Source organism: Ictalurus furcatus, chromosome 19, assembly GCF_023375685.1.
Source record: "Ictalurus furcatus strain D&B chromosome 19, Billie_1.0, whole genome shotgun sequence".
NCBI lineage: Eukaryota > Metazoa > Chordata > Actinopteri > Siluriformes > Ictaluridae > Ictalurus > Ictalurus furcatus.
Window position 1 is genome coordinate 19,964,582 of NC_071273.1, and position 15,171 is coordinate 19,979,752.

A 15,171-nucleotide genomic window follows, 5' to 3' on the forward strand; every position below is an offset into this window, starting at 1 on the left:
TGCACATGTACAAGACTATACTGCACTTCAGCATAAGTATTCACCCCCCCTTGAACCTTTTTCACATTTTGTGTTAGTGTTACAGCCTGGAACTGCAGTGGACTTACCCGGTATTATACGCACGTCACGGATGTACACAAAACAGGCCATGATAACGAAAGGATGTTTATAAATGGTGCTTTTTTAATGTCATTGTAAAACTTTCCTGTTTCATCCAGTGTAAAGTTAAGCCTGTGATTTTAATCCTCAGTGGCAGTATTGAACTTTTATTGTACTGAATTTTTTTTTTTTTCTGATTTGCTTACATTTTCTTTGACATCTTATATTATTTCTCTTTAAACTGCATTCAACCTATTTTACATTGTTCAGGGTGTCCCAAAGTCTCCATACGTTTCCATTTATTTACTTTTGTATTATATATTTTTTTTCCCAGATAGCTTTTAAGATCACCTTTGACAAAAGAAGAACGTATTGAAATCATTCTCATGGCTGGATCAGGAAGCTGTCGCAAGGTTGCGATGGACTTTAACAGGAAACATGGCGAGCACAAAACACACACGACACAAATTCCAAAAGACTGGAAGTGCTGCGGACCAACCAAGAAGTGGACGTCTACGGATATCCAGAGAGAAAGGCATAACCGACGAGGTGCTGGCAAACATTGTCCCCTGTGTATGCAGACTTTCGGGACACGCTGTATATTAGCATAACTTTATTACTGTTTTGGTTTCATTTTCTCTTGAAAAAGGTCGGGGGGGGGGTGAATACTTATGCATGTCATTGTATAAGCGTGTGTATTACTTGAGAAGGTTGCCCAGGTTGAAGAGTGCACGGTTGTGCTGGGGGTTAATGTCAAGCGCTTTTCTGTAGTACAGCTCTGCCTCCTTTGTGTCGTGAGTCAGTGTGCCCAGGTTGTTCATGGCACTGGCATGCCGAGGGTACAGCCTAGATACAGAGAGAGAGAGAGAGAGAGAGGGAGCGAGAGAGTAACAAAGAGAGAGAGAGAGAGAGAGTGAGCATGAGAGTAACAGAGCGAGAGAGCAAGTGAGGGAGAGTGACAGACAGAGAGAGCGAGAGAGAGAGTGAGTGAGTGAGCATGAGAGAGAGTGAGCGAGCGAAAGAGTGAGAGCGAATGCGAGAAAGAGAGCACGAAAGTGAGAGAGAGAGAGCAAGAGAACAAGAGAGTTAGTGAGAGAGAGAGAGCAAGAGAGAGAGAGACAGAGAGAGAGTGAGAGAGAGAGGGTGAGAGAGAGAGAGTGTGTGTGTGAGAGAGAGAGAGGGTGGGTGAGAGAGAGAGAGAGAGAGAGAGTGGGTGAGAGAGAGAGAGAGAGAGAGGGTGAGAGAGAGAGAGAGAGGGTGGGTGAGAGAGAGAGAGAGAGAGAGAGTGGGTGAGAGAGAGAGAGAGAGAGAGAGGGTGAGAGAGAGAGAGAGAGAGAGGGTGGGAGAGAGAGAGAGAGAGAGAGAGAGAGGGTGGGTGAGAGAGAGAGAGAGAGAGAGAGAGGGTGAGAGAGAGAGAGAGAGTGTGTGTGTGTGAGAGAGAGAGAGAGAGAGAGAGAGTGTGTGTGTGTGTGTGAGAGAGGGTGAGAGAGAGAGAGAGAGGGTGGGTGAGAGAGAGAGAGAGAGAGAGAGTGGGTGAGAGAGAGAGAGAGAGAGAGAGAGAGAGAGAGGGTGAGAGAGAGAGAGAGAGAGAGAGAGGGTGGGTGAGAGAGAGAGAGGGAGAGAGAGGGTGGGTGAGAGAGAGAGAGAGGGTGAGAGAGAGAGAGAGTGTGTGTGTGTGTGTGAGAGAGAGAGAGAGAGAGAGAGAGAGAGAGAGAGAGAGAGAGTGTGTGTGTGTGTGTGAGAGAGGGTGAGAGAGAGAGAGAGAGAGTGTGTGAGAGAGAGAGAGAGAGAGAGAGAGAGAGAGTGTGTGTGTGTGTGTGAGAGAGGGTGAGAGAGAGAGAGAGAGAGTGTGTGAGAGAGAGAGAGAGAGAGAGAGGGTATATGGAGACTTCATTAAGCTGCTCCAGTATCACAGCCTCATTTCTCACTACAGTCTTCTGCAAATAAGTGACGAGGATGACAGGAGAACACTTTTTAATGGTCTGATGATTTATAGCTGTAACTAACAAACAATACACAGTATATGTGATTTTTAGTGCTGCTGCATTTCCTCAGCGGGGATCACTGCTGCCTTACAGCTCCAGGCTCCTCGGTTTAATCCTGATCTCAGGTCACTGTCTGTGTGGAGCTTCCTTGCTGTGTCCATAAGGGTTTCCTCTGGGTTCTCCGGTTTCCTCCCTGGACTGTATACGCTGAATTACCCCTAGGTGTGAATGTGTGTGTGCACTGATTGTGCACACTGTGATGGACTGGCATCTCCTCCAGTGTGTATCCCCACGTCACACCCAGCGCTCCTGGAATAGCTCACCCACGTCTGGCTAGAGTCACTGTGATTGACAGGACATCATCCCTCCCACCATTGCTCCTCTGGCTCAAGGGAGCCTCGTCGGGATTCAGACCGTGTTTCATATGCACAAACCCGAGCATTATTCTTACTCAAACATCGGATTTCTTTGTCCTGTTGTCTTTGAACATGTCTTGAGAGCCACAAAAATGAGTGCAGACCCATGAACTTAAATTTTATACACAATACCTAAACAACAGTCCTAAAGAAAAAAAAACACAAAACAAAAACAAATACCAGCAACAGTCGTGACATGTTCTGTTAGTCTGCTCATATTCCAAAAATAAACACACACACCCAAACACACACACCCACCCACCCACAGACCCACACACACCCACCCACCCAACACACTGACCTGAGGGCTGTTTTATAGTGGCGAATAGCTGCCTGGTTTTGCCCTTTGTCCTTCAGGAAGTTGGCGTAGTTGTAGTGAACTTTTGCGTTGTGAGGTAATGTTTGAATACCGGACCTGAGAGAAAGTAAAGAAGAAAAAAATGAAAAGAAAAGAGAACCATTGATATCTCATTCAACAACAACAAAAGCCAAGAGAGCTGCCTTCGTCCACAGTTATCTCGAGAAAGATAAAGAATCTGACATCAGATTTTCCAAAACACACATTTCCGTCACACGCACACACACACACCTGAAGAGGGCTTCTCGAGAGAGCCAGATCTCGTTCTGCTGAACAGTCTTCCAGGAGAAGAGGAGGAGCAGCAGCAGCATGGAGACGGTGAGCGCCGCTGCACCCCAACGACTCAGCACGGCACACAGCCGGTTCAGCCCATGCACCACCAGGATGCAGTAACCCATACTGGAGAAAGAGAAAGACAGGAGTGTGAGAGAACTCAGAATTATTAACACCCTTCCAAAAACGACTGAAGATATACACGTACTCAATAGTGATGATCAAGGTTTATTTTAATCGTTATTACTTACACCACTCCACATATATGACCACTTAGAAGTATTCGCAGTATCGATTTTGATTCTTGAACTGCAAATCAGGTCATTTTTCAGGTTGTTCGCATATTAAAGCTCAACTTTACACCCGCTCCGACCGACCGCGAGTTCGATCGTACGGATACGCCACAAGAAAACGGTCTGTGGAATTTTCAGCCGATTGTTTTTTTTATCGCATACGCAACTGGAATAAAGGCCCTTATCTTGTTGAAATACAGCCACGCGTGTCTACAGATAAGTTTTATCTGTAGCTGTATGCAGAAGAGGGCAGACAGCGCTTGCAACCCTGTGACGCAACATGAGCAGGTTAAAATATCCTGGTACTGAGCAGAACTCGTGATCCCGACAATCTTCAAAAGTCTCAGACGCACCGGTCGCAATCTAGATCCAAAACCTCATATTTTACAACTGTCTCTAATTCATCATATGCCCCGGACCTGTCTACGACAACAGTAATTCTTGGAGATTCGGTTTAAGGCAAGGAGAATTTCTGGAGGCTGAGAACGGCTTTACGAAAGCATTTTTTCATGGCTGACAATTTGATTGCATTTGGTTTAATAAGGGAAGTAGTTCGTCCAATTGTTTTATTGTGTGCAATATTGATCTCGTAGTCATTTCTCTGCTCCCTCTCTGGAAGGGTGCCATTAATTCTGGAGTAATCCTTGTGCTGCACAGTACATTAAGGCGACTTCCGTTATCAGATTTCAGAACGGGGGGCTTCTTCCAAGCCCCCTCAGTTGTATCCTGTCTCAGTCACTTTGGATAAAAGCATTATCCAAATGAATGAATGTGAATGGATACTGAGAATAAAGATGTTTTGGATTAGCTCCTGAGCACAGCACACTGTCTAGAAATTGAAACCTGCTGAGAAATTGTAGCACTGGAGCCATTAACAGTATCAGATACTTGAGAAATGGTAATACAGGTTTGAGCTGATTCCTGAATCACACTATATGCTCATTATCCTCCAGTGTGCAGATACACAACATTCTCCACAGGCAAGAGGCTGTTACATCTTCAAATAACTCTGTAACTCTGTGTGTGTGTGTGTGTGTGTGTGTGTGTGTGTGTGATCTCTATATTCACACAATATGTCTTCTATGAGTCAATAAATAGAACTCATTAACAGTGCAAAAAAGTGTTGTGTTGCACTGTGTGTGAGTGTGTGTGTGTGTGTGTTTGTGTGTGTTTGTATCTGTGTATGTGAAGTGAAAACAAAGGTGAGCTGAATAGGAAAATGGAGGCAGGAAAAAAGAGTAAGAAAGAAAAAAAAAGAACAGAGCGAGACAGAGTGACAAAGAGAGAGACTGACAGCGAAACAGGATAGATAGAGAGAAAGAGAGACAGTGAGAGAAACACACACACACATATATATATATACACACACACACACACACACACACACACACACATATTATATGTATATATATATATATATATATATATATATATATATATATATATATATATATATATATATATAAAATCAAGGTCCTGCCATGGCCATCCCAGTCCCCTGACTTGAACCCCATAGAAAACCTGTGGGGTGAACTGAAGAGGAGAGTCCACCAGCGTGGACCTCGAAATGTGGACCTCAGATCCCTCGCCATGTATTCTCCAACCTCATCAGGCATTATAGGAGAAGACTCAGAGCTGTTATCTTGGCAAAAGGAGGTAGCACAAAGTATTGACCAAAAGGGTGCCAATAATTGTTGCACACCTATATTTAACAAAGATAATTTTTTAATAAACCTGTGTTGTGTTTGCAATTCTTTGATATCCATGACAGCAGAGTATTTTTGTGAATTATTTGAACAAAAGATCAAAAGGTTAAACAATAGACAATTTTTCGCAGCCTTCTTTGCTCGTATTTACCAAGGGTGCCAATATTAGTGGAGCGCGCTGTACATCTTGTATGATATAATATACTTCTTGAATCTATGCTTACTCGGGACTGATTTGCTACAGAAAGATTTTTTTAACCTTTGAACGTTTATATTATATATTGTTTCAAACAAATATTTCACATATGGTTTCGTTACTGTTGAGCTTAAATTATGCGAGTCACTACAGAAGCTCCTGAGAAGGACGTGTTACTATAGAAACGATAAACGTGTGATTTGATTTACAGCTAGAACTACTACCAGACTTCTCACGCTACAGAAAGTTAAACAACGCTTTCTGACCGATCAGAGCTGAGAATTCAACAACACTGGGGCAAAAGCCATTTTATGTTCTACCCCACGCAGTGATCATAGTGAACAGGACGTGATCTGAGATTCCACCAAATAGTAATGAAGATGTTTTTGTTGCTTCTGAGTAATGTAGGAAATTCAAAACTGAGCTAAATACCAGTGATGAAAGATTATCTGTGACACCGTGAAGCACTACTGCTAATGATGTCTGGGGAAGTATAAAACTTCAGGCCCATTAATATTCAAATAAACCAGAATATTACATTTTATTGTAATGTGAATGCAAACGTGAGAGTGCACTACGGTCTGAGAAGTCAAAACTGATTAGCTTCTGCTAATATTTATCCAGACGTGTCCTAAAGCCAGGTTAAATGCCAGTGTGATCCATTACAGCATTAGCATTATGACCTCAGGTGTGTGTTTGCGTGTGTGTTCAACACTACAGAATTAATAATGCATTATCCTCCAATGACCTTTTATTAAATGTTAGGCCTCATTATTAAAATCGCTGTGTTAAATTACTTACACACAGACACTAATGTCAGAGTCTCTAAGCTACACATTTTTATTTCCTGAAAGTCAGGGAAGAAGGGCTCACTGGAGCTGATCACTCTCTGCTAGCAACTGTGTGTGTGTGTGTGTGTGTGTGTGTGTGTGTGTGTGTGTGTGTGTGTTGTCAAAACGGAGAGGAAGGAAAAGAAGAACTACCACTAAATCCAAAATCAAATTCATGCAGCACTAGAGAGCAAAAAAAATCCCTCCAGAGGATAAAAATTGATGTAGAGGAGCACACATGAGGTGAAAAATCTCGTCTTCGACATGTGGCGAGAATCTTTTTACACAGAGAGCGGCTCCATGAATGAAGTGTGGATCAGTGTTGGTGAAATGTGAGAGATTTGTTGAAGAGGACTGCAGTTGTTGGCAAAAATGAAAGAAATACAATGAAAGAGCTACAGTACAGGTGTGGTAAAGAGGACACGGATAAGGTTTCACGTATACACGCACACACACACATGCACAGACACGCACACACATGCACACGCACACACACACACACACACACAAACCTTGGCATGTAGAGGACTCTCTCAGCCACCACAAATCCCACGCGGAAGAACAGATTAGTGGCAGGGATAAAAGGGAAGACCAGGAACAGAATTCCCACCAGCACCTCAATGCCCTCCATCTTCTACATAGAGAGAGAGAGAGAGAGAGAGAGAGAGAGAGAGAGAGAGAGAGAGACAGACAGAAAGAGACAGAGACAGAGAGAGAGACAGGGAGAGAGAGACAGAGAAAGAGAGAGAGAGAGACAGAGAGAGAGACAGAAAGGGAGAGAGTGAGACAGAGAGAGACAGAGAAAGAGAGAGACAGAGACAGAGAGAGAGAGAGAGAGAGAGGGAGAGAGAGCGAGAGGGAGAGAGACAGAGAGAGACAGGGAGAGAGTCAAACCCTGGCACTAATGAATGCAGGCATATTACATAATTAGACCGCAGACAATCACCAATTCAATTCAGTTTTATTGGTATAGAGCTTTTAACAGTAAACATTGTCACAAAGCAGCTTTACAGAAATCCAGATATAGGTTTAGTTCTGTAATCTATAGTGGCGAGAAAAAACTCCCTGAGATGATATGAGCAGGGCCGGCTGGTCAACAGGGGGCGCTGGGTCACTGCCCCCTTTGAGTGATCCAGAGAAGAAGGCTACTTAAACATGTTAAACACAAGTTAGATATATATTGCAAAAATAATTTTTAAATAAACGTATTTAGTCGTATTATTCGCCTGGTAGTCATGTTAGCTTTTATTAAACAATCAAAAAATCTAAATTGTTTTTCGTTTTTCACCACAAGCACTCCACAGGTCATGTGACAAGAACCAACCAATCAGCTTCACCGTATCCGTAAACAACACAGAAAGCTCAGCCGGGATGCAGGAACAGCTGATCATAGCTGTACAGGGATACCCAGAGCGGTACGACCTGTCACGGGCCTATTACTCAGATGGAGCTCTTGGACTAGTTGGTGAAATTCTCCGTGTTTTCGACGTGCTTGAAGGATGGGGTGCACCCAAACACGCCGTTTTTTTTTTTTTCTATTCTCCATAAATAAATATAGTAGCAGAGCTACTGCAAGGGATTTGCGGTGCTGTAACTCCATCCTGTACTAAAACTTTCTCATTGTCATGGAGAGCGCAGCTCATGGTTGCTTAGCAACGGCAGACACCATGGGAGCACGATCACCCGAGCGCTTCAGAAAGAAGGTGAACGCGACGCGGGCGTATTTTCCACGCGTTTTTAGGCACAACACGTGAATGGTCATTTAAACTTTTGAAAAGCACATGACTTGAGGCTGCTCTCTAATTGGCTTGCTTCAGATTGTCCTCGGGGTGGAGCTCATTGCGCCCCAGGCACGCCCACTTTTGCTGTTAGCAAATCAATATTGTTATGATATTTTTTGACCTCATGTGATTGGACCATTCTCAACAACTCTCTTTCCCACTCAGCAGCGTGTCAGTTGACCGGCACGGGAAAAGATTAACAATGTAGAAGTAGGCCTAACATTTCTTCCAGATGAAAGAAAATTCGGTTTAATCTTAGCGCTGTAAAAAATAAATAAATAAAAACTTTCACAAGGCAAATGAAGAAAAAAAAAGGATAAAGGAGCTTGGACCAGATCGACCAAACTTACAAATTCAGCAGCAGTCAAGTGATCGCGGACGAGCTTACGCCCGGGGTTTCTCCGGCACTTATCACAAACGGAGTTGGCTATCGTGTATTTTATTGTTTTCCTTGTTTGATGGACAACGATAGGGGTACGAGACTTTCTGAAAAATGCAAACGGCATGAAAGTAACCGCAGCCATCTTGACAATGCTATGAGGTTAGCATTAGTATTGCTGAACAGCTAGATGAAGGCTACAGGATTGGCATTAGAAAACAAGGGCAAAAGTTCATTTCCAAGTTGTGCTACTGGCCATTGTTTAGACAACATTACAGTGGGATTTTTTTGTTTTGAGTGATTACCTTGATTTCTTTATTACTGATAATAAACACACATTAAACTCAAATTCCCTGGTACCTTATTTCATGCTTTAACAGTTGAATTCTGCATTTTTAGCTAAACAGTGGGGATGCATTGTTATATCACCTGTTAAATGGCATTTTAACATTTACATTCAGTACCACATTACTAACGGGGTTATTTTCAGTTTGTTTGTGCCCTCCCCAACATTTTTAGCACCAGCTGCCACTGGACATGAGGAAGAATCCTTGAGAGGAACCGGACACCAAAGCAAACCCATCCTCATCCTGGCCAATACAAACAATTCACACAAAATATTTCTTGCCTTACGGTAACAAATACAAAAATGAAGCTCTGTGCTACAACGAATGAATGAATTCCATACAGTATGAAATGTAGTGTGAATTGAAACACCTAGACGGCACAACAAATAAAACTTACAGTTTCTGTAAAGATTCATTTTTCATGCGTTCGCCTGATGATAAATGTGTCTGAAGAAGCTGTAATTAGTTCTCAATGCCGAAGCATAATACTTCCTGGTTCTGTGGTGCATTCAGCAAAACAAATTAACCCTAAAGAAAACAATGAATGCGAGAAAAAAAGAAAGAAACAGCCTCGGGGAGTTCAGAAACCACAGCCACATGTCGGCAATTTTTCAATAAGTCAAGAACACATCAACACTCTCCTGAAGGCTTACGTTCCATCACGCAATCTGCGATTGATTAATGATGACGCTTAGTAGTGCCTACTCAGCGTGGCTCAAAGTCCCGTTCCAGAACCTTCACACTCACTGTCCCTCAGTGGTGGAATGAACTTCCAACCTCAATCCGGACAATTCCTCAAAAAACAGCTAAAGACCCACCTCTTCTGTGAACACCTAACTAACCCCTAAAATGCCAACCCCACATTATCCTAAAAAAACAAACAAACAAAAAAAAACGTACTCTATCTCTTACACCTCTACTCTGCACACTTTGCTTCTCTAGAACTCAATTATAAATCTTGTATAGTAGCACTACTTTTATTGTTCTCTGCTTGATATATCGCTTTGCTTGTATTTCTTCACGTCTGCTAAATGAATAAATGTAAATGTAAGAAAAATAAATCTGTTTTCACTACCATGATGGAAATCAGATGTATAAATCTCCATAGTTTTCTCATTTACAGCCAACCGGTGAGCCTCGCGCCACTGCCTGAGCGCTCTAACCATACATTTACAATGCCTGATTTTCGGTAAGGACTCACTAGCTTGGGACTGAGGAGTATGTAATAAGCCCCATATACGCCAGATCTCGCTTCTTACGACTTCTTTTTGTTTCCGAAAAATGAAAACGAGACTGAAGGTGAAACGATTCGTCACCGTGGAAGATATCCAGAAAAAACTCATTTCAGGAGGCTCTAGACACGACGACGAATGATGACTACAGGAAATGTTTCCAGGAATGAGAGAAACGCTGGGACACGTGTATCGCATCACAAGGAGAGTACTTTGAAAGAGGATTAAAGGAGAAATGCAGGAAGATTTATAACACTAGTTTTTTTTTTTGTTTTTTGTTTTTTTTTAAACAATTCCGGGGATTTTTGGGTCGTTTCTTGTACATGAGGGGAACATTCAATAATTTTTGTAGAAAAAAAGCACTTAAAAAGCTGAGAGAAAGTCCAAAAATCCTCCACAGAAAAGTGACTCACAGGAAGTGAGGAAGTCTTTCTCAAAGAGCAGAAGGCATAAATACGGTTGTAATCAAAATGATTCAGCCCCAATTTCAAATCAGGTTTATTGTCAGAATGTACAGACTTTCAGCTGTTTGTAATGAACAAATCAAACAAAAGCAATTGAAATAGTTCAACAGAACGAATGCTTCAAGTGGTTTCCCCAAATTCAACTGAAAATGCAACTTATAATGATTTCTCCAGTTTCAAAATTATTATTAAAACCCCTTCATGGTAAGCATCTTTAGTACTTAGTAGAGCGTCCTTTTGCTGTTATGACCTGCTGCAAACGAGATGCAGAGCTTCTGGCAGCGTTCCTGAGGAATCTTAGCACATTCCTCATGAGCAATGGCCTCCAGTTCAGTAATAATCTTGGGTTTGCGTGCTGCAACCGCCTTCTTCAAATCCCACCAGAGGTTTTCTGTGGGGTTCAAGTCAGGTGACTGCGATGGCCCTGTAGAATCTTCCAGAACTTCTTCTGCAACCAAGCCTTGGTGGAATTTGAGGTATGCTTCGGATCATTGTCCTGTTGGAAGGTCCAATGACGCCCAAGCTTCAGCTTCCTCACAGACGGCATGATGTTTTCTCCTAGGATTTCCTGATACTTCACTGAATCCATCTCACCTTCCACACACTGCAGGTTTCCAGTGCCAGAAGATGTAAAGCAGCCCCAGAGCATCACCGAGCCTCCACCATGCTTGACTGTGGACAGAGTGTTCTTTCTTCATTCTTCTTCCTCCAGATATACCGCTGATCCATCGTGCCGAGGAGCTCCACAGAACAGAATCCCAAAACTTCTGTGGTTTATTCATATGATTTTGAGCGATTTTTCTTGTGCTTTTGGGTCAGTAGTGGTGTACATCTTGGAGTTCTGGCATGGAAACCTTCTGTGTTTAGTACACCCCTTACTGTGCTCACTGAAACCTCAGTGCATGTTGCCACCAAGTCTTGCTGCAGGTCTTTTGCAGTCACTCGAGGGTTTTTCACAACCTGCCTTCTCAGAAATCTGCTTGCAGCCATTGATAGCTTCCTTTTTGTGCCCCGGCCAGATATTTCATGTTTTCTGCCCCTAGCCAGTTCAGATATTTCACAGTTTTCTACCCCTAGCCAGTTCAGGTATTTCATGTGTTCCAGCATCCAGACAATGCCTGTTTTGCATATTTGTGCTGTTGTGAGAGATTCTATTCAGGGGGTTGAATAATTCTGAAACTGGAGAAGTCATTATAAGTTGCATTTTCAGTTGAATTTGGGGAAACCACTTGAATCATTCGTTGTGTTGAACTATTTCAATTGCTTTTGTTTGATTTGTTCGTTACAAACAGCTGAAAGTCTGTAAATTTTGACAAGAAACCTGACTTGCAGTGGGGGTTGAATCATTTTGATTGCAACGGTACACGACTCCAACAGTGCATCAGTGCTAGCTTTGGCATTATTCCTCTGCCTCATACATTTCACCCAAACACAAAAACAGCAGCATGACCCCATTCACACAGCAGTAACTGGATCATTTTGGTCTGTCAATTCAATTCAATTCAATACGAATCAATTCATCAGTACAGCGCTCGTAACTGTAGACACTGTCACAAGCAGCTTTAGAGAAATCCGGATGTAGATTTAGTTCCCAGAGGGCAAACCAGAGGCGGCAGTGCTGAGGAAAAACTCCCTGAGATGACACGAAGAACTCAGACAACAATGCTTTTTAAACAACTGCTTTCCATGGAATTACATGTAAACAGGAAAACGTAAAAGACCTAACGCCGGTTTAGATTATTCTATGAAGGAAAAGCTCCAAAATAAATTTTAAAATGTAGTGCAGACTAACAAACATTAGCTAAATAGGTTATTTAAACTGGATCAAATACAGCGCTAAGGCAAAGTACGTGCGCTACAGGAGTGTGGATGTTGTGCTGTGATTAATGCGAAAGGCTGGTGAATGGATTCGTCTTAATCCAACTCTGTCAATACTGCTGCACGGGTGACGGATCAGCATAAACACTGCCGATACTGTACACACATACACACATTTAGGTGATGCATTGTATCCATAACAGGTATAGACGTATGTATATACAGTACATGCGTGCGAGACAGATTGCTATGGCAACGCTGAGTGAAAAGGAAGAGACACACTAAAGCTGATGATGCTTTGTTTGCACTGTTAAAAGGTAGTGGTGGGGCATGGTCACGAGGATGACGATGGCGATGACAATAACACCAGCAGTGATGAGAGCTTTGGCGTTGTGCCTCATCTGATCCCTGTTTGTTGCCATGGCAGCAGACAGAGGTCATCCGGTCCTTCTTGAAATGCCACCAGGCCAAAGTGGTGTCAGAAATCTTTCGAAAGCAATACCACACCCCTTCTTACTCCTGTTCTCCGTCTTTTTAATCTTCAATCCACACAATATGTGCCAAAACACGAGGTTCAGTGTGTGTGTGTGTGTGTGTGTGTGTGTGTGTGAGAATATGTATTCAACAAATCTTCATTCCTCCTGGAAAGAAGCATGATATGCTACAAAAATCTATTTCTACTGTCTCCTGAAATACAGTATAAATCCTGAACCTGTTAAAAAAATAAAGCTGAAAAGTAACACACACCCACACAAACACTTCGCTTTCTCACACTGGCCTAGACACACACTATAAATAATTCAACCAGGGGATATGGGATCTGCTCATCACTGAACACACACTATCCCAAAACTGACATGGGGTAAGAACACACTGACCCTAGGGACACGGAGATCTGAGAGGAGAAACTGCATCAGACAACAGCTTGCACACAAACACACAAACACACACACAAGCAGATGCACTGTTCCGGGAGTTCAAGGATGACTGACAATCAAGAGTCTTTCAAGAGGAAGTGACTCTTCCGGTACTGCTGGGAAAAATCCACATCTACACTGCAGAAGTACAACACACACCATGTGTATACACTCGCTGTCTGAGTACTATTCAAATTTCTACCATATTTGCATATTCAAAGGGAAAAAAATCCACATTCAAATGTTTAGAGATAACTTGAAGTTAAAACTGATCTTTTTACCTTCTATGTTAATGTCCTTGGTGAGACATGTGCATGATTCATCTCTGATTATTCATCATACACATTTCATTCTTTACGTGGTTAGCACGTTCGCCTCACACCTCCAGGGTCGGGGGTTGGATTCCCACCGTGGCCCTGTGTATGCGGAGTTTGCATGTTCTCCCCGTGATGCGGGGGTTTCCTCCGGGTACTCCGGTTTCCTCCCCCAGACCAAAGACATGCATGGTAGTGTGTGAATGTGTATGTGATTGTGCCCTGATAGATTAGCACCCTGTACAGGGTGTACCCCGCCTTGTGCCCCATGCTCCCTGGGATAGGCTCCAGGTACCCCGTGACCCTGAAGAGGGTAAGCGGTATAGAAGATGGATGGATGGATGGATTTCATTCTTTACCCCTATTCGGATGGGATCGGTTTATCAGGAGGACGTCGATAACACATTTTTTTACTCATCGCCTGGGTGATTAAAATCACAAATCGATAAAATGACCTCTGCAGGAGTGACTTTGTAGCGGGTTGTATTTTCTACAAACCCAGATGTTTGCGTCACGTGGTCATGTGATCATGCTCCCTTCCCAACATGGCATCCGAGCTACCGAAGAGGCGCTGGAGTAGAGACGAGCTCTTATTTCAGTTTGGGGTGAACTAAAGTTCCAGCGACAAATCGAAAATGCAATAAAACAAATAAAGACAAAGTATATGAGAAGCGTTCGTTTTTCTTTTCGTGACTCGGGAAGGGTTTAATATCTGGGGGATATTGCACTGCGAGAATAAATCCGGCAGGTAGCAGAAGTCAAACATCTTCTTTTCCAATGCGAGGGGACAACTGCATAGAAAATCGTGTACATTTGCATCAGGACTAAAACAATCAGTTGACTGCTGAGTTTGGTGAAAAACAGGAGGTAATTCTCTCAGAGGAGGCTGAGAAAAACACAGGCAAGACCAAACAGAAATAAAGACACAGAGGAGCACCTGTAAAATAGGAATTGACGCCAAAACCCAATGTAAATTGAATCCATATATATATAGAGCAAGCTTGCAAATTTGAACAGGATTGCCTTGCCCTGTATATGACTCCATTCATCTTGTCTCAACCTTCACCACTTTCCCAATCCCTGCTGACAAAAACCACACACACACACACATAACATGATGCCACCACCACCATGCTTCACTGTTGGGATGGTGATACTTCACTCAGGATGATGAGTATGGTTGGCTGTTGGGTTTTTATCAAACATAAAAAGCTCAATTTTGGTCTCGACGAGCCAGAGAACCTTTTCCCAAATGTTTGCTGAGTGTAGGAATTCACATTTACAATAATAGCTTTCTTCTCACCACTATTTTATATAAAGTCCAGCTTTGTGGACTGTCCATGCTATGCTAGTCCTGTGAACAGGTTCTGCCATCTGAGTGGTGAATCTCTCCAGCTTCTTCAAAGTAGTCCTTGACTTCTTGGGTCCTTCTCTGATTAATACCTGCCTTACTTGGTCACTGATTTTTGGTGGACGGCGTCATCTAGGCAGACTGGCAGTTATTATATCTACTTTTTGAAGCAATCAGTTGAATGGTTCTCTGTGGAATGTACATATGTGCACGTGTATGTGCTCACACTCACCTGTAGTGATGTAACACAGTGCAGGCAGAGAGCGAGCATTCCCAGTGCCAGCATCACGGCGGCCATGTTGCGCGAGTCCCACAGAGACTCCACTAAAGGTATGCTGCCCACCTACACGCCCAACAGCCAGGGTTATACTTAATGTGTATCCTTAATGCAGACTTAATGTACACACTTACT

The 15,171-nt window shown here is 42.9% G+C and overlaps 1 protein-coding gene across 1 annotated transcript in view; it reads right to left on the reverse strand.

Annotated features, from left to right (window-relative positions):
* The window catches only part of tmtc1 (transmembrane O-mannosyltransferase targeting cadherins 1), a 50,958-nt gene that overhangs the window by 11,954 nt on the left and 23,833 nt on the right, over positions 1-15,171 (reverse strand). The window contains exons 8-12 of the mRNA XM_053649988.1: positions 14,992-15,102; positions 6,669-6,790; positions 3,090-3,257; positions 2,802-2,915; positions 802-945 (exon numbers count right to left, since the gene is read on the reverse strand). Coding sequence (XP_053505963.1) covers positions 802-945; positions 2,802-2,915; positions 3,090-3,257; positions 6,669-6,790; positions 14,992-15,102 — 659 coding nt within the window. The remainder of the gene's footprint in view (positions 1-801; positions 946-2,801; positions 2,916-3,089; positions 3,258-6,668; positions 6,791-14,991; positions 15,103-15,171) is intronic.